This window comes from Lampetra fluviatilis, chromosome 3, assembly GCF_964198595.1.
Source record: "Lampetra fluviatilis chromosome 3, kcLamFluv1.1, whole genome shotgun sequence".
Classification (NCBI taxonomy): Eukaryota; Metazoa; Chordata; class Hyperoartia; order Petromyzontiformes; family Petromyzontidae; genus Lampetra; species Lampetra fluviatilis.
The window spans coordinates 6,812,267-6,834,569 of NC_136277.1; the positions used below are offsets into that span (position 1 = coordinate 6,812,267).

Genomic DNA, 22,303 nt, shown 5'->3' on the forward strand with positions numbered 1-22,303 from the left:
ATACTCTCACTGTGTGTCAGTACTCACTGTGTATGTGCTAGTACTCACTATGTATGTGCCAGGACACACATTGGGTGCTGACACAGTACTCATGCTTACTGTGTCAGCACCCAATGTGTGTAAATTCCTCAGTGTGTGTCAGTACTATCACTGTGTCAGTACTCACTGTTATTAATGTGTCAGTACTCACTATCAGTACTTACTCTGTGTCAATACACAGTGTCAGTAGTCATGTTTCAGTACTCTCTGTCAGTGTCTGAGTCCTCACTCTGTGTCAGTACTCTCACTGTGAGCCTCTACTGTGTCAGCACTCACCATGTCAGTCCTCACCCTATGTATTAGTCCTCTGTGTGTCAGTCCTCACACCGTGTCAGTACCCACACTGCGTCTGTACTAACTTTGTCAGTATTCAGTGTGGGTGCGGTATGGTTCATGGGAATCCCCGGTGTGGTGTGTTACTCACTCGGCTCTGGGGTTGTAACATAATTCAGCACATTGAACACACTCCACTCCATGGGTCTCTGCATGGAGTCCGAGACGTTGGAGGCGTCCGGTGAGATGGACGTCAGCATCTTCATGAACAGCTCTGAGAGACGACGAGAGTCGTTAGATAACTCAAAATTTTGCACAGTATTCATATCTCAATCATGTGAAACATTACACAGGGTCATCTAGGTTAACAATTAACATTTGTGATTCGTCTATACACATTCGCTTTGTTGTGCAATAAATGAAGACCTTGCAGCAAATGGCAGTCTTCTTTTGCTGTTCCTCGTGAAACCTTTTACATTTGGTGAAAATTATGAGACAACAACAGCATGAACTCGCCTCATGAGCACAGCTGACAGTGCACGTGTGCTATCGACCACGTGACTCTAGCGAGACTGTCCGTGACTGTGTATAGAGAAGCCGCAGCCCCTGAGCTGATGCAGGGGCTGTGGCTGTGCAACACTCAGCCGCGTTCACTTTGCTCTCACACCCTCCTGGTTTTACTTCACCCTGCAGTCACCTGCATTGTATGTATGTTGACCTTCTATGGCACCGTTCGTAGCCAAACGTGCTAACATTGCATGGCCGTGAAGAATCGTCCAGAGTGCGATTGGGGTCACCATTGTCAAACCATGGACCACATCATACATCACTGCCCGATCATTCGCTGGGAGACATTTCAGATGTTCCCGGGGCTACTCCTAAAGCCACCCACTGACTCACCAACCTGGACACAGACATTGACAAGTTGATAATCAACCCCCATAATGTGAATAAAGAAGGCTTACAGCTCACACCGAACCTGGTCCACATGGCTCTCTCTGCACTCAGTGTGGAGATAGGCAGTGATACTGCAGGGCTAATACAGGGTGAGTGGTGAGAGGCAGAGACACTGCAGGTTTAAGGTGGGTGAATGGGAAAAAGCAGCGACACTTAAACTAAACTATAAAAAGTCCTTGACTTACGAACACAATTAGTTCCTGGGTACCGTTCATAAGTCTGAACACAGTCATTTACTTAGTTTAATGCCCACATACAAACACTAGAGCACACCACGAGGTTGACTCATTATATCTCGCAGAAGATCGCTCAGCTGAACAAAATAGTGTTGCGGTTCAGTCTACAAGTAAGAGTTCGCGTTTTAAGTCAATGTTAAAAAAACTAATGTTTCATGGAAGATGATTAGTAAGTGCGGGTGTTCGTAAGTCGGGCGTTGGTACGTCGAGGACTGCCTGTATGAAACTTTTTTACCAGGTAAACGACCTGGTAACAAACGATAGCTCAACGAAGTGGCTTATCATGTGGATAATTTGTAGCAGCCAAATACTATCAAAGCTTGTTTCTAAATGTGGAGGAAAAACCAGGAGGCGGAGGACCTGGAGAAAAATCCACGCAACCACTGAGAGAATATGCAAACTCCAAATATGCAGGTGTCAGGGTTGGGATAGAACCCACAACCTCCTGTATACCAGGCGTTGTTAACATCTGGCAGGGTGAGTGGGGGAGAGGCAGCAGCACAGCAGGACTAATGCAGGGTGAGTGAAAATGGGGCAGGGGCACAACAATAGGGCGGGGGGGCGGGCAGACAACAGCAGCAGCCCCTCTAACCCTCTAAAGCTGCACAGAGGTTGCCCTGACCCAAACGCGGCGATGATCCCTGTGCCAGGCTCAGCCATGGAGATGCCACGAGGCCCGATTCATGAGCTAAGTGAACGGCTCTCACTCAAGAGGATCGCCCAGTGGTGAATGTGCCACAGCGAACCACACGGGCACAGCGCACACAGCCTGATTCTGGGTGGGGTACACGAGGGGAATCTCCTGCAGCACTGGGCTTCTCAAAGCCGTGGAGGAACTCGTCCAGACACAAATGCATTGAGCCCTAATGTATCACGTGTCCTACGGGGTTCTGTGCCATCCAGGAGATACACTCAGGAGCAGTGAGGAGCAGGAGATGCGCGTCTCGGTAGTTCTACCCTTCTGGGTGGGCTCTGCTTGAGAGCTGCGATCTCCATCCTCTAGGCTCTGGGATAATGTTGAACAGGAACTGTCACACTCACACCCAACAACTCTCTCATCGCAAGACACACACCTGCTACACAGCTCGCACCTTCCACAAACGGAATCTTCGAGCAGCTGTTTATAATCAGACGCTGGGTGAGCATCACTACTAGCCCAGCATGGGGCCTTGAAGTGGCGAGGCCACTTCAAGGCCACAGCTCCTGCAGGCCGAGCGCTGGGTCGGGTAGCTCAGTTCCCTAACCAGGGTAGCGGGGCCCTGATGCTTAGCGGTGGCACTGAGGCGCTGGGACCACACATGTCCCAGTAATTGGAGGCTTGTGCACTGCAATGCGCACAGCCAGGTCCATCAGGGAGATGGAGAGTTTATCGTTGCAGTGCAATCGCTGTGGCGTGCAGTGAGGAGCAGCACCCACCTACACCCCCCTCCTTGTGGAAGGCTCTTGGGAGGGCCTGTCGCTCGTCCACGTTGTATGGATCAAAGATGCCAACCATCCTCAGCAGGGTTGGGACGGTGGAATTGTCAAACCTGGAAAACAGAGGGTACAGTTGAGGATTCGAGTTACTTCATTTTTAAATTAAACAAAATGCTAATACACAAATGTAATCGATATAAATGTCATGGATGTTTATGCAGAATATTGTAAATTTGTTTGATATGTTTGCAGATCGATGTGTTAGATCATGGACTATTAGATCTGCCCACACACTATGTGAATGTTCAATTAAATGTTTCTAGTCACACTGTAAAAACAAAATTGATGCAATGAAAAATAAAATACTGTAACTAGTAGATAGTATGATTATCATTATGCTTGTTTTCTCAGGAAGCCTCCCTGAGTATCATAACTATGCTGAGGAGGGACCTGCCAGGTTTTAGCAGTAGGTGGCAATAATTGATGTACCGTACATTCCAATGGAGTATTTTGCGGGTTCTGTAATTGTTTAAAATTTTGAAAAGTTTGACCACGATGCCAGCATATAATGGCCAACTCTTGTGAATGACGCCACGGGATCTTTACCATCCACTGTGCAGCAGGCGGCGTGTGCCACGGGGCCACGCAGGGTGGCTACGAGGAGCCCTCCTCGCCCAGCGCCACCCGGAGCACACAGCGAGCCACCAGTTACCTGCACTGCTCAGGAGTCTCCCTGCATCTCTTTCGCTCACTCATCTCTCTCTATTCTCCCTGCGAATCCCTCTCTTCTCTTTCTCACCTCTCTCAGCCGGGCGATGGAGGCTATGCACGTGGTCTGTAATCGAGCACTGGAGACGAGGATTGGTGGATCGCACACATGTTGCGAAACGTATTTCCCGTGTGCGTCGAGGTGGCATACCCTGGCTTGCAAGGAGACAGCGGTACACGAAGTGGACTAAGTAACATCTGTTTCCATCTATACGGTGATAGTATGGGTTTCTCCAGGTGCTCATAAATTGTCTGGAAACATCTAAAGATAAACCCATCTCTCTCCTATCTTTTCCTTCTCCCTGTTTTTATTCCATGGCCTCAATTCCCTGTCTCCGTAACACTGCATGCATCCCATTACCTCCCCCGTGTCTCCCACTGTTGGCACGTATCCATGGCTCTCACTGTGTCCCCTTGCCCGTGTATCTCTCAAAGTCCCTCTAACACTCATGTCCACACTTTTCTCTCTGTTTATTGTATGTCCCTTGTGCCTCCCCCAGTGTCACCGCACCTCCCCTAGGTCTCTCCACGTCCCCTGCCTCGGCCTTTGCACTAAGAGAAGTCGTTTGGGATTCATGTATCGGCTGTACTCCTCACTAACCATTGAAGTGAGATAACATGGCTTCCTTGTCTGTACTTAAAACGTAAAGCAGCAGAGAACCCCATTGCAGGTGAGGAGACATCCCTCTCACCTAGAGAGCTTCTTCATGTCGTCCAGGAGAATCCGCACCTGCTCTGTCTTCTTCTTGAATCTCTTGTCTGTCACAGGAACAGCACAACCCGGATTACTGGGGTCATGCTCGAATCCATTGACTCACGTTTACTGGCTTCCAGGAGCATGGTGGAAATTCCACATTCCCATGGCAGATGCCATACTCTCTGCAGCATAACAACTTGCTTCCATAAAAATAGTACTCATTTTGCGAACAGAGAGAGTGGGCTGAGTCGTTCTTCAATGAGGATTTAGCTTCCAACCTTGCGATGGCGAGTGGCGTTCTCTGCCACAGCACCGACTGTCAATCCCCATGCCTAAGGGACTGAGGGTCCCAGCCAGGCTCCAGCTACAAGACTCGAGGTGTTCAGATCGGGCCCTGAGAGCTAAACACGACAGCCGCAGAGTCGCGGCACGCAGGGTCTCGCACGCATTCTCTTGAGGAGTAGCTAAAACTTGCGTGCATGTTGAGCATAAATATATTACATTTTTAAGCGATGTGATTTATATGAGTGGTCCCATGGCTTCTCGTACAGAAGGCCATATCTGTGTCGAGGTTTATACCATAAGGCCATGCGTGTACACAGGGCTGTGTGCTCAGGCCATGCGTGTACACAGGGCTGTGTACTCAGGCCATGTGTGTACACAGGGCCCTGCACACAGGCTGCAGATTCACATGCTGCATGTAGAGGGTAGAGGCATGGGGCTGTGGTGAGGAGGCTGAGCCCCGTGACCCATGACCCAGGTGCTGAGGTCAGGGCTCGTGTAGCCCGGGTCCCGGCTCCTGTACGAACCTGTAGCCATGGCTCCACGTGCTCAGCTCGCGGTATCACCGTCAACGGTGGAACCGCTCCCCCCTTACAGCGCTGTGGGAACAGAGAGGGAGCTCAGTGAGGGACAGCTGTGGGAACAGAGAGGGAGATCAGTGAGTGGGGAAGCAGAGAGGGAGCTCAGTAAGGGAGGGTGAGGAAGAGCTGTGGAAAAACGTCCCCATCACGATGGTAATTTAGGTCTCGAGTTACTGGCATCCTGAGTTTGGGAAGTTTCTTAGCACAAATTGTCAGTAAATTATCGAAAATAATCAGTAACAGGGATGAATGTGGATCCCTTGGTAATAGCGGATAAATGGGATGTAGAGAACAGAATGAAGGGCGAAGGGAGTTTAACAGCAACATAATTTAATAATGTATGCGTTAACTAATGAAATCATTCGTGCCCAATGGCGGAATGTCAAACACATTAAGCTACGCTTATGCACAATCTCAGTGAGCTGTGGATCACAATAAAATAAACAAGTAGTGCCGTGGTGCAACGGTGTGCATGCTGTGCTGTGCACCTGGTAACCTGTGTTCGATTCCCAACCATGGGTAACTTCAGTGCTGAGTGATATCTAAATCAGTCCTGGACCTACACACGTAACCAATCCGAACTGATCTAAATGGTGACGTATGGTCAAACATCCTTCATGAACTACATGGCATGGGAAAGGCTTCATCCGGAAGTAGATTGCCGTAAATTATTATTTAATACAATAAAGAGGCAGAGGGTTTCGTGGGCGAAATGTGAGAACATCTAATCCAATAACCAGTGGGCCCATCATGACAACTTCAACTCCATGGCATTCACTTAGACAAGGCCAGTCCTGCCACGGTTCGCCTCCACTGAGTCCCATCAGCAGGGTGTGGCCAGTAAACAAACGCCACTGGGTCACCTGATGGAGAGCCATCCACCATCACCGTGGGGCTGCAGTGAAATGTAGCGAAGCAGTCGCTGTGGCCGAGCTGTGCCCTGGCGAGTAGCAGGCGATGATGCGACTGAAGCAGTTAGCAGGTGCCTTGGGAATACCAGGTGACAATCCCATTTCCAGTTCATCATATCCATCAATCACTACCTGACCTCTTTCCAATCAACTGCAGACCATATGTGGAAGGCCAAACCTCCAGTGATGTGCCTGCTCAACTGGGCATTCAGGTGGTTATCATATACCGTGTATAGCCCTTAGCCAGTGTTGTAAATGTCACGGTAGTATGGCGGGGGCGAGTCTATCCAGAGGACAACCACTGGTTGACTTCCCCACAAAGTGGTACTCATTTTATAGACACCAGATGGATGATGAACTCGCAGCCTCCCGACTGTGAGCCACGCACTCTCCTGCTGGGCCACCTGGCCGACTGTGCTGTTATCAAGACCACGGGAACATAATTGCTACAGTCACCATTAGAGTATTACCGATACACTGAAGATATCACCGAATTTAGTTGGTTGCTCTGTTGTTGAGACAGGAATGGTGCTGTACAGTGTGAGCCCACATGCGCGTGCAATGTAAGGCACATTTCCCAAGGCAAATGCTTCTTAAATTTAAATGTTAAACAAAACTGTCGCTTTACATTGTAGACCCTGCTATAGATACAGGGAATTTTCCACACCGACTCAAATCACCAATAGACCTTGTGATGCCACAGCGGCGGGGCCGCTCTGCCGACGCCGCACCCGCAAAGCCACCACAACAAAGCGGCGTGGCCGACGCTCCCTCACCACCCCCTACATGAACACACACACACACCCCACATAGGGCCTCGAGGGGAAGTCACCTGGCCTCCAGGTTTTCACCCAGGAACCCGCGCATGGGACCAACTTCCACGGTTTCCTGGGGCCAGGAAATTGGCCGAGACTTCCCCGAGGCTAAATTGCACCGCGGCGCCGTGACTTGGCTTGTAATTACATGGTCACGACGGGGCTACTCAGCCACCACGGTGAGAAAACACACAGCACGATATGCAGACGTCTGTGAGGGCACCGGTCCGAATGATACGACCGCACAGGCAAACTCTCTGATTGGCTAGGGACCCCCTAGGATCAGCGACGACGCCCTTTTGATATGTAAACCGGGAACACGGACGTCGGTGAAAGCACCGATTGAAAACAATGGGACCTCACGAGCGAGCCCCCTGATTGGCCAGGGCGGCCGCGGGATTTAACCGACCGGGCCCTTTGATGTAAATGAGAATAAAAGGGGAATAGAGGGAGCGCAGAGTTTGTTGGTGTCCAGCCCAAGCCAGCGATCGGTCGACTCTCCCGCCACTCGAACGTCCGTGTGACGAGTCGTGGTGTAGCGAGGACTGACCCGCCGGAGCTCTGTGCGAGGCAAACCGTGAGTACGGAAGAGAGAGAGATAGTGAGGAGCGTGAGTATCCCTGGTGAGAGTGATTCGGAAGAGATCAGGGTGAATCGAGTTCGGACTGACGAGGGGGAGCATAGTTTCCACACTGACTTTAGCTATGGGTCGCGTCGTGAGTAAATTCGAATATACTCGGAATAAATCATTAGGGATCGATAACAGCGTCGTGTGGTTTTCTACGAGTGAGAGAAGCGTGTGCGTGATTGGTGTGTATTGCTGTGAGGGTGGAGACGCCGCGCTCGTGGGACTCTGTACGTAGGAGTGGTGTCCTCGCCCTTTGACCCCTGACCTCCGCGGGCTGCTGCTGTCGCTCTACACAGGCGCTGCTGCTGTCGCTCTACACAGGCGCTGCTGCTGTCGCTCTACACAGGCGCTGCTGCTGTCGCTCTACACAGGCGCTGCTGCTGTCGCTCTACACAGGCGCTGCTGCTGTCGCTCTACACAGGCGCTGCTGCTGTCGCTCTACACAGGCGCTGCTGCTGTCGCTCTACACAGGCGCTGCTGCTGTCGCTCTACACAGGCGCTGCTGCTGTCGCTCTACACAGACGCTGCTGCTGTCGCTCTACACAGGCGCTGCTGCTGTCGCTCTACACAGGCGCTGCTGCTGCCGCTCTACACAGGCGCTGCTGCTGCCGCTCAACACAGACGCTGCTGCTGCCGCTCTACACAGACGCTGCTGCTGCCGCTCTACACAGACGCTGCTGCTGCCGCTCTACACAGGCGCTGCTGCTGCCGCTCAGCACAGACGCTGCTGCTGCCGCTCAACACAGACGCTGCTGCTGCCGCTCTACACAGACGCTGCTGCTGCCGCTCTACACAGGCGCTGCTGCTGTCGCTCTACACAGGCGCTGCTGCTGCTGCCGCTCTACACAGACGCTGCTGCTGTCGCTCTACACAGGCGCTGCTGCTGTCGCTCTACACAGGCGCTGCTGCTGCTGCCGCTCTACACAGGCGCTGCTGCTGCTGCCGCTCTACACAGGCGCTGCTGCTGTCGCTCTACACAGGCGCTGCTGCTGCTGCCGCTCTACACAGACGCTGCTGCTGTCGCTCTACACAGGCGCTGCTGCTGTCGCTCTACACAGGCGCTGCTGCTGCTGCCGCTCTACACAGGCGCTGCTGCTGCCGCTCTACACAGGCGCTGCTGCTGTCGCTCTACACAGGCGCTGCTGCTGCTGCCGCTCTACACAGACGCTGCTGCTGTCGCTCTACACAGGCGCTGCTGCTGCCGCTCTACACAGGCGCTGCTGCTGTCGCTCTACACAGACGCTGCTGCTGTCGCTCTACACAGACGCTGCTGCTGTCGCTCTACACAGGCGCTGCTGCTGCTGCCGCTCTACACAGGCGCTGCTGCTGCCGCTCTACACAGGCGCTGCTGCTGCCGCTCTACACAGGCGCTGCTGCTGCCGCTCTACACAGGCGCTGCTGCTGTCGCTCTACACAGGCGCTGCTGCTGCTGCCGCTCTACACAGACGCTGCTGCTGTCGCTCTACACAGGCGCTGCTGCTGTCGCTCTACACAGGCGCTGCTGCTGCTGCCGCTCTACACAGGCGCTGCTGCTGTCGCTCTACACAGGCGCTGCTGCTGCCGCTCTACACAGGCGCTGCTGCTGCCGCTCAACACAGACGCTGCTGCTGTCGCTCTACACAGGCGCTGCTGCTGCTGCCGCTCTACACAGGCGCTGCTGCTGCCGCTCTACACAGGCGCTGCTGCTGTCGCTCTACACAGGCGCTGCTGCTGCTGCTGTCGCTCTACACAGGCGCTGCTGCTGCTGCTGCCGCTCTACACGGGCGCTGCTGCTGTCGCTCTACACAGGCGCTGCTGCTGTCGCTCTACACAGGCGCTGCTGCTGTCGCTCTACACAGGCACTGCTGCTGCTGCCGCTCTACACAGGCGCTGCTGCTGCCGCTCTACACAGGCGCTGCTGCTGCCGCTCTACACAGGCGCTGCTGCTGCCGCTCTACACAGGCGCTGCTGCTGTCGCTCTACACAGGCGCTGCTGCTGCTGCCGCTCTACACAGACGCTGCTGCTGTCGCTCTACACAGGCGCTGCTGCTGTCGCTCTACACAGGCGCTGCTGCTGCTGCCGCTCTACACAGGCGCTGCTGCTGTCGCTCTACACAGGCGCTGCTGCTGCCGCTCTACACAGGCGCTGCTGCTGCCGCTCTACACAGGCGCTGCTGCTGCCGCTCAACACAGACGCTGCTGCTGTCGCTCTACACAGGCGCTGCTGCTGCTGCCGCTCTACACAGACGCTGCTGCTGTCGCTCTACACAGGCGCTGCTGCTGCTGCCGCTCTACACAGGCGCTGCTGCTGCCGCTCTACACAGGCGCTGCTGCTGTCGCTCTACACAGGCGCTGCTGCTGCTGCTGTCGCTCTACACAGGCGCTGCTGCTGCTGCTGCCGCTCTACACGGGCGCTGCTGCTGTCGCTCTACACAGGCGCTGCTGCTGTCGCTCTACACAGGCGCTGCTGCTGTCGCTCTACACAGGCGCTGCTGCTGCCGCTCTACACAGGCGCTGCTGCTGTCGCTCTACACAGGCGCTGCTGCTGTCGCTCTACACAGGCGCTGCTGCTGCTGCTGTCGCTCTACACAGGCGCTGCTGCTGCTGCTGCCGCTCTACACAGGCGCTGCTGCTGTCGCTCTACACAGGCGCTGCTGCTGCTGCCGCTCTACACAGACGCTGCTGCTGTCGCTCTACACAGGCGCTGCTGCTGCTGCCGCTCTACACAGGCGCTGCTGCTGCCGCTCTACACAGGCGCTGCTGCTGCCGCTCTACACAGGCGCTGCTGCTGTCGCTCTACACAGGCGCTGCTGCTGCTGCCGCTCTACACAGACGCTGCTGCTGTCGCTCTACACAGGCGCTGCTGCTGCCGCTCTACACAGGCGCTGCTGCTGTCGCTCTACACAGGCGCTGCTGCTGCCGCTCTACACAGGCGCTGCTGCTGCCGCTCAACACAGACGCTGCTGCTGTCGCTCTACACAGGCGCTGCTGCTGCTGCCGCTCTACACAGGCGCTGCTGCTGTCGCTCTACACAGGCGCTGCTGCTGCTGCCGCTCTACACAGGCGCTGCTGCTGCCGCTCTACACAGGCGCTGCTGCTGTCGCTCTACACAGGCGCTGCTGCTGCTGCTGTCGCTCTACACAGGCGCTGCTGCTGCTGCTGCCGCTCTACACGGGCGCTGCTGCTGTCGCTCTACACAGGCGCTGCTGCTGTCGCTCTACACAGGCGCTGCTGCTGCTGCTGCCGCTCTACACAGGCGCTGCTGCTGTCGCTCTACACAGGCGCTGCTGCTGTCGCTCTACACAGGCGCTGCTGCTGCTGTCGCTCTACACAGGCGCTGCTGCTGCCGCTCTACACAGGCGCTGCTGCTGCCGCTCTACACAGGCGCTGCTGCTGCCGCTCTACACAGGCGCTGCTGCTGTCGCTCTACACAGGCGCTGCTGCTGCTGCCGCTCTACACAGACGCTGCTGCTGTCGCTCTACACAGGCGCTGCTGCTGTCGCTCTACACAGGCGCTGCTGCTGCTGCCGCTCTACACAGGCGCTGCTGCTGTCGCTCTACACAGGCGCTGCTGCTGCCGCTCTACACAGGCGCTGCTGCTGCCGCTCTACACAGGCGCTGCTGCTGCCGCTCAACACAGACGCTGCTGCTGTCGCTCTACACAGGCGCTGCTGCTGCTGCCGCTCTACACAGACGCTGCTGCTGTCGCTCTACACAGGCGCTGCTGCTGCTGCCGCTCTACACAGGCGCTGCTGCTGCCGCTCTACACAGGCGCTGCTGCTGTCGCTCTACACAGGCGCTGCTGCTGCTGCTGTCGCTCTACACAGGCGCTGCTGCTGCTGCCGCTCTACACGGGCGCTGCTGCTGTCGCTCTACACAGGCGCTGCTGCTGTCGCTCTACACAGGCGCTGCTGCTGTCGCTCTACACAGGCGCTGCTGCTGCCGCTCTACACAGGCGCTGCTGCTGTCGCTCTACACAGGCGCTGCTGCTGCTGCTGTCGCTCTACACAGGCGCTGCTGCTGCTGCTGCTGCCGCTCTACACAGACGCTGCTGCTGTCGCTCTACACAGGCGCTGCTGCTGCCGCTCTACACAGGCGCTGCTGCTGCTGCTGTCGCTCTACACAGGCGCTGCTGCTGCTGCTGCCGCTCTACACGGGCGCTGCTGCTGCTGCTGTCACTCTACACAGGCGCTGCTGCTGCTGCTCTACACAGGCGCTGCTGCTGCTGCTGCCGCTCTACACGGGCGCTGCTGCTGCTGCTGTCGCTCTACACAGGCGCTGCTGCTGTCGCTCTACACAGGCGCTGCTGCTGCTGCTGCCGCTCTACACAGGCGCTGCTGCTGCTGCTCTACACAGGCGCTGCTGCTGCCGCTCTACACAGGCGCTGCTGCTGCTGCTGCCGCTCTACACAGGCGCTGCTGCTGCCGCTCTACACAGGCGCTGCTGCTGCTGCCGCTCTACACAGGCGCTGCTGCTGCTGCCGCTCTACACAGACGCTGCTGCTGCTGCTGCCGCTCTACACGGGCGCTGCTGCTGCTGCTGCCGCTCTACACAGGCGCTGCTGCTGCCGCTCTACACAGGCGCTGCTGCTGCTGCTGCCGCTCTACACAGGCGCTGCTGCTGCCGCTCTACACAGGCGCTGCTGCTGCTGCCGCTCTACACAGACGCTGCTGCTGCTGCTGCCGCTCTACACAGACGCTGCTGCTGCTGCTGCCGCTCTACACAGGCGCTGCTGCTGCTGCCGCTCTACACAGGCGCTGCTGCTGCTGCTGCCGCTCTACACGGGCGCTGCTGCTGCTGCTCTACACAGGCGCTGCTGCTGCCGCTCTACACAGGCGCTGCTGCTGCTGCTGCCACTCTACACAGGCGCTGCTGCTGTCGCTCTACACAGGCGCTGCTGCTGCTGCCGCTCTACACAGGCGCTGCTGCTGCCGCTCTACACAGGCGCTGCTGCTGTCGCTCTACACAGGCGCTGCTGCTGCTGCTGCCGCTCTACACGGGCGCTGCTGCTGCTGCTGCCGCTCTACACGGGCGCTGCTGCTGCTGCCGCTCTACACAGGCGCTGCTGCTGCTGCTGCCGCTCTACACAGGCGCTGCTGCTGCTGCCGCCGCTCTACACAGGCGCTGCTGCTGCTGCCGCTCTACACAGGCGCTTCTGCTGCCGCTCTACACAGGCGCTGCTGCTGTCGCTCTACACAGGCGCTGCTTCTGCTGCCGCTCTACACAGGCGCTGCTGCTGCTGCCGCTCTACACAGGCGCTGCTGCTGCTGCCGCTCTACACAGGCGCTGCTGCTGCCGCTCTACACAGGCGCTGCTGCTGTCGCTCTACACAGGCGCTGCTTCTGCTGCCGCTCTACACAGGCGCTGCTGCTGCCGCTCTACACAGGCGCCGCTTCTGCTGCCGCTCTACACAGGCGCTGCTTCTGCTGCCGCTCTACACAGGCGCTGCTGCTGCCGCTCTACACAGGCGCCGTTTCTGCTGTCGCTCTACACAGGCGCTGCTTCTGCTGCCGCTCTACACAGGCGCTGCTTCTGCTGCCGCTCTACACAGGCGCTGCTGCTGTCGCTCTACACAGGCGCCGCTTCTGCTGCCGCTCTACACAGGCGCTGCTGCTGCTGCTCTACACAGGCGCTGCTGCTGCTGCCGCTCTACACAGGCGCTGCTGCTGCCGCTCTACACAGGCGCTGCTGCTGCCGCTCTACACAGGCGCTACTGTTGCTGCCGCCGCTCTACACAGGCGCTGCTGCTGCTGCCGCCGCTCTACACAGGCGCTGCTGCTGCTGCCGCCGCTCTACACAGGCGCTGCTGCTGCTGCTGCCGCTCTACACAGGCGCTGCTGCTGCCGCCGCTCTACACAGGCGCTGCTGCTGCTGCTGCTGCCGCTCTACACAGGCGCTGCTGCTGCTGCCGCTCTACACAGGCGCTGCTGCTGCTGCTGCTGCCGCTCTACACAGGCGCTGCTGCTGTCGCTCTACACAGGCGCCGCTTCTGCTGCCGCTCTACACAGGCGCTGCTGGCTCGGGGTCACTTCACGCGAACCCCTTCCCTGTGCCTGCTGCTCGCACACCGCTGAGTCGCCATAGTGGTGGTGGTGGTGGCACAGGCAGCAGTGCTGGCACGAGAAGCACTGAGCAGTGGAGAAGTGGGACTCGCACTTCCATGGGATCCCCGTCAGGGTTACATACTGCAGTGTGGTTCTACATTGAGTAAGGCGGCTTAGAGAAGGAGATACGGATAGAGACGGGGTTACACACAGAGTTAGGGTGATATATGGTGTGATGGTCAGGGTTAGAGACAGAGTTAGGGTGAGAGATGGCGTGATGGTCAGGGTTAGAGACAGAGTTAGGGTGAGAGATGGTGTGATAGTCAGGGTTAGACACAGAGTTAGGGTGATAGATGGCGTGATGGTCAGGGTTAGAGACAGAGTTAGGGTGAGATATATGGCGTGATGGTCAGGGTTAGAGACAGAGTTTGGGTTATACTGGTAGGAACGAAGTGGACCAGACCACTAATAGATTAATGTGTCCGTCCGTCCGTCCGCGTTTGTCCGTCCGTCCGCATGTGTCCGTCCGTCCGTCCGCGTTTGTCCGTCCGTCCGTGTATCAACATCGCCCCCTACTGCAAACACTTGGCATGACCCTGTCCGACAAGATGGCCGCCCGCTCCCCCTGCGATCTGTGAATTAAACAAGATGGCCGTCGCTTCCGGCGCATCACGGCAAAACTTTAAACTTCGCTTCAAAATTACTTTACTGAAACGCAGCACGTTTATTTAAAAAAATACTTTACTGAAACGCAGCACGTTTTTTTAACACAGAGACAAGAAACATTTATTAACACAGAGACGAGATACATTTAATCGCCTTATTTGTGCACGAAAAGCACGGCGCGAGGCCTAGTGCGGCAGGCTTCGCGAGGCCTAGTGCGGCAGGCTTATTAACACAGATGAAACGCAGCACATTTATTTAAAAAAAATTTACTTTACTGAAACGCAGCACGTTTTTATAACACAGAGACAAGAAACATTTATTAACACAGAGACGAGATACATTTAATCGCCTTATTTGTGCACGAAAAGCACGGCGCGAGGCCTAGTGCGGCAGGCTTCGCGAGGCCTAGTGCGGCAGGCTTATTAACACAGAGATGAAACGCAGCACGTTTATTTAAAAAAAATTTACTTTACTGAAACGCAGCACGTTTTTTTAACACAGAGACAAGAAACATTTATTAACACAGAGACGAGATACATTTAATCGCCTTATTTGTGCACGAAAAGCACGGCGCGAGGCCTAGTGCGGCAGGCTTCGCGAGGCCTAGTGCGGGAGGCTTATTAACACAGAGATGAAACGCAGCACGTTTATTGTTGTTGTTGTGCATATTGGCAGTGGTGCCTGACTCGGCTGAATCTGCAGCCCGGCAGCGGCAGAGCAGAGGCAGCGAGAGGCCTCGTCGCTGCTGCTATTCACTCGCTTATAGTTCTACCGTGTTCACTACATCTCTGTCGTGTTCACTATATCTCTGTCGTGTTCACTACATCTCTGCCGTGTTCACCACATCTCTGCCGTGTTCACCACATCTCTGTCGTGTTCACCACATCTCTGCCGTGTTCACTACATCTGCTGTGTTCACTACATCTCTGCCGTGTTCACTATCATCTCTAAATCTCTGTCGTGTTCACTATATCTCTGTCGTGTTCACTATCATCTCTACATCTCTGTCGTGTTCACTACATCTCTGCCGTGTTCACCACATCTCTGTCGTGTTCACCACATCTCTGCCGTGTTCACCACATCTCTGTCGTGTTCACTACATCTCTGTCGTGTTCACTACATCTGTTGTGTTCACTACATCTGCTGTGTTCACTACATCTGCCGTGTTCACTACATCTCTGCCGTGTTCACCACATCTCTGCCGTGTTCACCACATCTCTGCCGTGTTCACCACATCTCTGCCGTGTTCACCACATCTCTGCCGTGTTCACTACATCTCTGTCGTGTTCACTACATCGTATTCACACGCAAGTATTTCTACTTGTGCTGCAATCTTTGATTATTTAGCTGCTGGCTGCATGTTTGGTGGCGATGCTACCGTTATAGCAGCACCAACTGCGGTTGGTTCTGGGTCCATGGAAACGACGCTTTTCACTGCGAGTTTGTAAAGGGTTCCAGCAGCAAATGCGGTCTCTGTTTCAGCAAGCATCTTTTCAACGTGGGCGTCCAGACAACCATTGGGGTCTTCAAAGTCGTGGTTGTTATCGGTATCCATGTCGTGCGCGCGAATAAAAACTCGAAGTGCCAAACAAACACTGCTCAATGTAGTACTGTTATATGAATATGCCAAACGCCCGTCTATTCAACTCTATGTAGACGACATGAAATGCACCAAGGTGCCGTTTATTCCCTCTATTTTATTTCACCTTTATACTAGTAAATGCATTCGAGTTTCCCCATCTAAGGTCAATTAATCTCAGATGTGATCGTTTGGAAATGAAAGACTACGAGTCTTTAAATCTCACAGCGTTTCTTGTCAAAACAAACACTTTTAATTAACGTTACACTAGAATACAGTAATTTTTTCTTTAACTCCTCTATACCCGGTCGATATCCCTGCACCGGTACTAAGTATTATTCCTACCAGCCCACCCCGCAGGGTCCTGTTACTGGTAGGAACGAAGTGGACCAGACCACCAATAGATTAATGCGTCCGTCCATCCGTCCGTCCGTGTATCAACATCGCCCCCTACTGCAAACACTTGGCATGACCCTGTCCGACAAGATGGCCGCCCGCTCCCCCTGCGATCTGTGAATTAAACAAGATGGCCGTCGCTTCCGGCGCCTCACGGCGAAACTTTTTGATCGACTGACTATGGGCGAACTCATTTATTCTGGTGGGTGAACAGTGGCGGGGAGGGGTGGAGGAGGAATTGATGATAAAAACAAACTTGCACCATCATTACAGCTGCCGCGACGAGAGATGTGGGAGAAGCGGCGACCGCTGCCTTGCAGGTGAGAGGTGCGTGTGTGTGTGCGCGTGCGTGCGTGTGTGTATGTGTGTGCGTGTGTGTGTGCGTGTGTATGCGCGTGTGTGTGTGTGCGTGTGTATGCGCGTGTGTGTGCGTGTCTGTGTGCGTGTGTGCGTGCGTGTGTGTATATGTGTGACTGTGTGCGTGTGTGTGCGTGCGTGTATGCGTGTCCGGCCCACTCGAGCGGCGTGATGAATTGGCGCTATTGGGCTTCGGATCGTTGATCACGGCGAACTGGAAGCGTAGCAACACAACTTCATTACGTGTGCGTGTGCGTGCGTGCATGTGTGTGTACGTGTGTGTGTGTGCGTGCGGTGTGTGTGTGTGTGCGTGTGTACGTGTATGTGCGTGTGTGCGCGTATGTGCGTGTGCGCGTGTGTGTGCGGTCGACATCCCTTTACCGGTATTAGTATTATTCCTACAAGCCCACCCTGCAGGGTCCTGTTACTGAGTTAAGGTTTGATACGAGTCAGGTCTGTGTGTACACCAATGTTTACATCTGCAGACAGTATTTAACTTCCTTTAAACTAATCATGCACTGCCTCAGCTCGTCATGCTGCTCTAAGCCCTCCCGTCTCTCACCGAGCTTCAGTGGTGACTTCACCACGATAATAACAACGACCGAGTAATCACCAATACGAGGCTGTGAGAGAGGTACTGGTTGTGCGAGTGAGGTACTGGTTGTGTGAGAGAGGTACTAGTTATGTGAGAGGTACTGGTTGTGTGACAGAGGTACTGGTTCTAATGTGTCCGTCTATTACTAATAAACACAATCTGTCTACTACTAAAGCCTCTCCATACCCAGTGGGCCATGGGGGATGCTTGACCACAAATCTCAGTGCTGGCCAAGGTGTTGAGCGGTGTGATCTGTGTTGTTCACCACTGCCACCAGTCACTTCATGGTGTTTGTCCCAGTACACCGCTGTGTTTAGACGCAGTCTGTATTCACACTCGATCGCAATGCAACACTGTGGATCTGAATAATTAATTTTAATTAACGCACAACTAGGCCCTGTAGCTTCACGTCTCTTTCACGCCACGGTGTGGCGCTCATCTCCATTGGTGGCCCTGAGCCAAGAGTGGAAATTCCACATTCCCATGGTGGGAGCCAGTCTCCATAACAAACCCACTGCGAATGAGAGGCTACATATAATTCCAAAAGAAGAAACGCTATTATCAGGCCACCACGGCTGCCTTGTGTAACAACGTGTTGGTGCTTTGCTTGACGTTACCAAAGCAGGGCGTGAATCTATTCAACAGAGTCTGGGTGCCCACAGCACGCTACCTCCTCTACAACACCACGGTTGGTGTGAGGGTCAAAGTAACGCGTTCCATACAGTGCCCGCATATGGAACTCAGGCACGCAGGTAAAGTTCAATGTTGTTCGCTCGCGGGTTCTTGAGAAGCCCGGCACTCAGAGGCGCCCTGCAGCCCAACCACACTCCCTGCTGTGTCCTGCTCCCCACAACCCCAAGCTCCTGAACCAACCAACATTGACCAGCGTGGTGAAGTATCGTCAAACAACACCCATGACCAACATGGACTCCAGAATGTACTTGTGTACAAATATGTTGGTACAGATACACAGTGTAGTATAATTAAAGACTGGTAGCACCAGCTGTCCACGTGTCATCTCAGTGGTTCACATGGGGCTGGGACCAGAGCCAGGTTTGGGATTAGAGGCCGGACTGTTGTTGGGGTCAGTGACACAGATCGTCTCCCTTGTGTCATTTCACAGTCCAGGCCCTTTCCCAAGACTCCATCTGCTCCTGCCTGACCCCAGACCGATATCCCTCCCTTCACAGCCCATCAACTCACTCAACACTGCCTCTCGTTACCAACCCAGGTTTACCCCTCAGCTCTACCAACCATCAGCACGCACAGCCCTACCAGCACTCTCTCTCCCTCCCCCAGATGCCCAACCCAATTAGGGCTCACGACAAGCAGCACTCACGGGGTTTAAGGTGGACATTTCTTTTACAATGGAGAATAAATAATTAATATTAATAACACTTTTTTAAAAACACGCTTTTATGAAATGTACTAGTAATGGCAGAACTCCACGACTCCAGGAAGTGGCCCCGAAGCTTGCCATAACGTAAGGGACCATGGCCAATTACAGCCAACGTCAGTTGACCGTGGACAATTAGACGCAAGCAAAAACATAACATATCAAAAAGAATGTTTAAAAATATATTTTTTATGATAGAATAAAGTATTGGCATTAGTATGACATAAGTATACCGAGTTTGCAGTCGATACGACATTGGTAAGTGGGTTAAAATAGAGTTACAAGATTTGAGGATACAACGACGACGACAACAACAGTGTGAGTTAAATAAAAGCGTATAAAAATGGCCCCACGGTGGCGAGATGCTAACTCGCCTGGTATAAAGGAGGTTGTGAGCTCGATCCTGACCCTAACGCCTGTATATTGGAAGTTTGCGTGTTCTTCCCATGGTCGTGTGGATTTTTTCTCTTTTTACCTACGTGACTTTACCGAAAAAACCTAAGAGTATGAATCCTTGCAGTCACGAAAGCTTCAAATCTAGAATAGTATTTGGCTGCTATAAATTTCCACATCATAAGCCACCTTGTTGAACTATCATTTGAGGTCAGGTCGCTTCTGAAAAAGAACTATAGAGCCCACTGGGCATTACCTGGTAAAATATAAATTTAGGGGAGTAAATGTGAATAGAATGCCTACAATAAGTAATGCGTGTGTGCATTATATTGAACTCGACACAGGAGGCTTAATGAATCAATCCTAATGCACACGTTTTGAGTGAACGCTGGCGCCGTGTTCTCGCGACAGAAACTCGGTCTTGCGACTCCCATCGAATCGCACTACTCATGACCGGACCTCCCTGCATCAATTTTCGAAGTCAGTCAGGGTTGATCCTGGTTCCTACTTTGGGTGAATACCTGGGGATACCATGTGTTGTAGGCTTGATCTGTAAACTGTCCAGGAGATGGCAGTACAGACATTAATTATTTAATCTATCTGTGCAGATTTTGTGTGGAACCTCCTTATATTCACGCAATTACTCCGAGTCTTAGAGTTTTTTTCCCCACGTGCCAAACACCGTTGAAGGGAATGCACCAAATATCTTCTGGCATCCCAATGCCAATCACATTCCAATTTTTCATATCCATAAATCACTACCTACCCAAATTTAATGGGTTACGTTCCTGGTACGAGTGAACATGGGGGGGATGGTAAATGTTGAATAACAATTACTACAATAAATAATATATTACAATATGTTACCTTTGATGACGGTAATTTGATGACGATAATTTGCCCACGATGGAGGTGGTGGTGGTGATGGTGGTGAATTCAGTAGGATGACTCCTCTGGCGATGCCGGTGTTTAGTAACAATGCACAGTTATCATTTGGGGAGCGCTAGCAGCAACGATTTTCCAAATTGCATTTGCGTTATATTTACTGGACCTCAAAGTCGACTCGCTTGCACCAACATGTACAAACCAGTCGACTGGATGTATGAAGTAAAATTAGGGGTCGGCACGGTTTGGCTCAAACCACCAAACCGCGGTTTGAACCGAACCAAATCGGTTTGGTTTGGCTCTGTTTGAACTGGTTCGGTTTGGTTTGGGGCTACGAAAACCGACTCGGTTTGGCTCGGACAGGGTGGAACCGGCTCAAACTAGTTTGGTTCAAGCCAACTTAAGAGGTTTGGTTTAGCTTAGTTTGGTTTGGTTTTGGTTTGGTTTGGTTCAGTCGTCGCTGGTTTGGTTTGGATTGCTCAATTTGAAACCAGTTTGAGTCGGTTCAAACCGTGCCGACCCCTAAGTAAAATGCACAGCAGCGAGTTGTTCAGAGCGGGATCTCTGTGAGACCGCGGACAAAGCGGGCAACCGAGGAGGCGAGCCAATCTTCCCAGACAGTTTCAGATGTCACCTCCCTGCTGTCGGTGGTCTGGCACGTTCACTCGCGAACATTGCAGTCGGGCAGGTCGCGAAGAGGGAATTAGTTTACATTGATTCACTCGCGAATATGCGAAACTCGTGAATCCAGAATTCGCGCAAAGCGAGGGTTGACTGGACTCTTACATATTTTACGATTATTAACAGTAAACTCAAGTGATTCCTGCTCAACTGAGCATTGACGCGGTTCTTATCTCCTGTTTACAACCCTGAGTCAGTGACGGAAATTCCGCATTGGTATGGACGGGGCCGAGTCTGTCCCCACCACGTGGAGCTCCCGCGCCCCGAGGGCGCCGCTGCCGCTTCCGTTCCCCACTGAGGCGGCCACCGCGCGCCCCGCGCTGCGCCGCCCTCGGGGCTCCTCCCTGGGAGGCGCGCGGCCTCAGCAGAGTTCCCTCTCGGCCTCTCCGACGCCCACTCCACGCTCCTCTTGCCGAGCTCAACGTAGGCGCGACCACCCCAGCGTGGTCTACTCTCGCGTGGACGTTAAAGACCCAGCCCTGACGTCATTCTCGAGAGAGGAAACCATCGCAGCGAACCTCTCAGTATTACAACGACCTCGTCTAAATCACCAAACTTGTACAACAGCCTCCATACCTAACTACAGACACCCCCAGGCCTCTCTTACTAAACACAGCAAGAGTCTCATTGGATAAATAAAGGCCACAAGGTTAACAATCGCGACACAGTTATAACTGAGTCGGCACTGTCAGCAGGTTTGACCACATAATGACCACCCATAGGCCATGAGCCAGACCCCCGTGTTGATGAAAAGGCTGAGAGACATCGCCCTGGCGATTTGTCCGAACGTTGGCGACGGAGAGAGAAGCGAGAGGACGAGGCGCGTTCTCTCGCACGGGAGCGAGCGCGGAGCCCGGCCAGAGCGAGCCGCCCGCCTGTGGCGCGGAGACGAAGCACTGCCCCAGCTCGTCCTGCTCTCTGAGCCCTCCCGTCTCTCACCTGGCGTCAGTGTTGACTTCGACATCACCACGAGAATAGCAACGAGCGAGTAATCACCGATACGAGGCTGTGAGAGAAGTACTGGTTGTGAGAGAGAGGTACTGGTTGTGTGAGAGAGGTACTGGTTGTGTGAGAGAGGTACTGGTTGTGTGTGAGAGGTACTGGTTGTGTGAGAGAGGTACTGGTTGTGTGAGAGAGGTACTGGTTGTGTGAGAGAGGTACTGGTTGTGTGAGAGAGGTACTGGTTGTGTGAGATGCGTTACCTTCCCGAATGTCAACGCTAAGAGTTCCAGTGGAGCTCTTCCTGCCCCAACGATTCAGACGCAGATCTCAAAGTCGCGCAGCGCACAAGCTGTCACCAGGTTTGACGATTCGGTCAACCCCGACCTGGGACGACTCAGAGCTCTCTCACCTCTCTCAGCAGCAACAGCAGCGGCTCCTGCTGCTCCTGTCCCGGCGTCTGCAGGCGACGCAGCGATGAGCTCAATGCGGGCGACTCTCTCCTGAGCTCTGGCTCGCTCTCCGCTTCTATCCTCACCACTGAATTAGCCTCTCTCGCCCAGTGAGGCGGGTAGGTGCGAGGGGGGCGGGGAGTTTCACTTCGCTTGGCTCCCTACCAGGGGCTTTCCAGGCTGGGACGCGGGGCGGGGGCAGCACCCGGGCTGGCCACGTGGTCTGGTGGTGTTTGTGCAGTGAAGGGACATTGCCCGAAATGTCGCCTATTATATATTTTATTTTAAGGAAGCATCATTGACGAAGTTTTTGGGTTTGATGATGGGTGTGCTTACAC

General features: G+C 54.2%; 1 protein-coding gene across 1 annotated transcript; it reads right to left on the reverse strand.

Moving 5' to 3' along the window:
• Window positions 1–455: 455 nt before the first annotated feature.
• LOC144948091 (uncharacterized) lies at window positions 456–22,074 on the reverse strand. The gene is made up of 5 exons (XM_078877522.1): window positions 21,926–22,074; window positions 5,196–5,267; window positions 4,382–4,448; window positions 2,922–3,034; window positions 456–586 (listed from the first exon to the last, which is right to left on the reverse strand). The coding sequence occupies exons 2-5, from the start codon at window positions 5,203–5,205 to the stop codon at window positions 456–458; spliced, it is 321 nt and encodes a 106-aa protein (XP_078733648.1). The 5' UTR covers window positions 5,206–5,267; window positions 21,926–22,074.
• Between the last annotated feature and the right edge of the window lie 229 nt (window positions 22,075–22,303).

Excerpts from the sequence above, each read along its gene's own strand:
- LOC144948091 (XM_078877522.1), bottom strand. Across the intron at positions 3,035-4,381 it reads GACATGAAGAAGCTCTCTAG|GTTTGACAATTCCACCGTCC; the intron begins GTGAGAGGGATG and ends TCTGTTTTCCAG. Across the intron at positions 587-2,921 it reads CCACAAGGAGGGGGGTGTAG|AGCTGTTCATGAAGATGCTG; the intron begins GTGGGTGCTGCT and ends GTCGTCTCTCAG.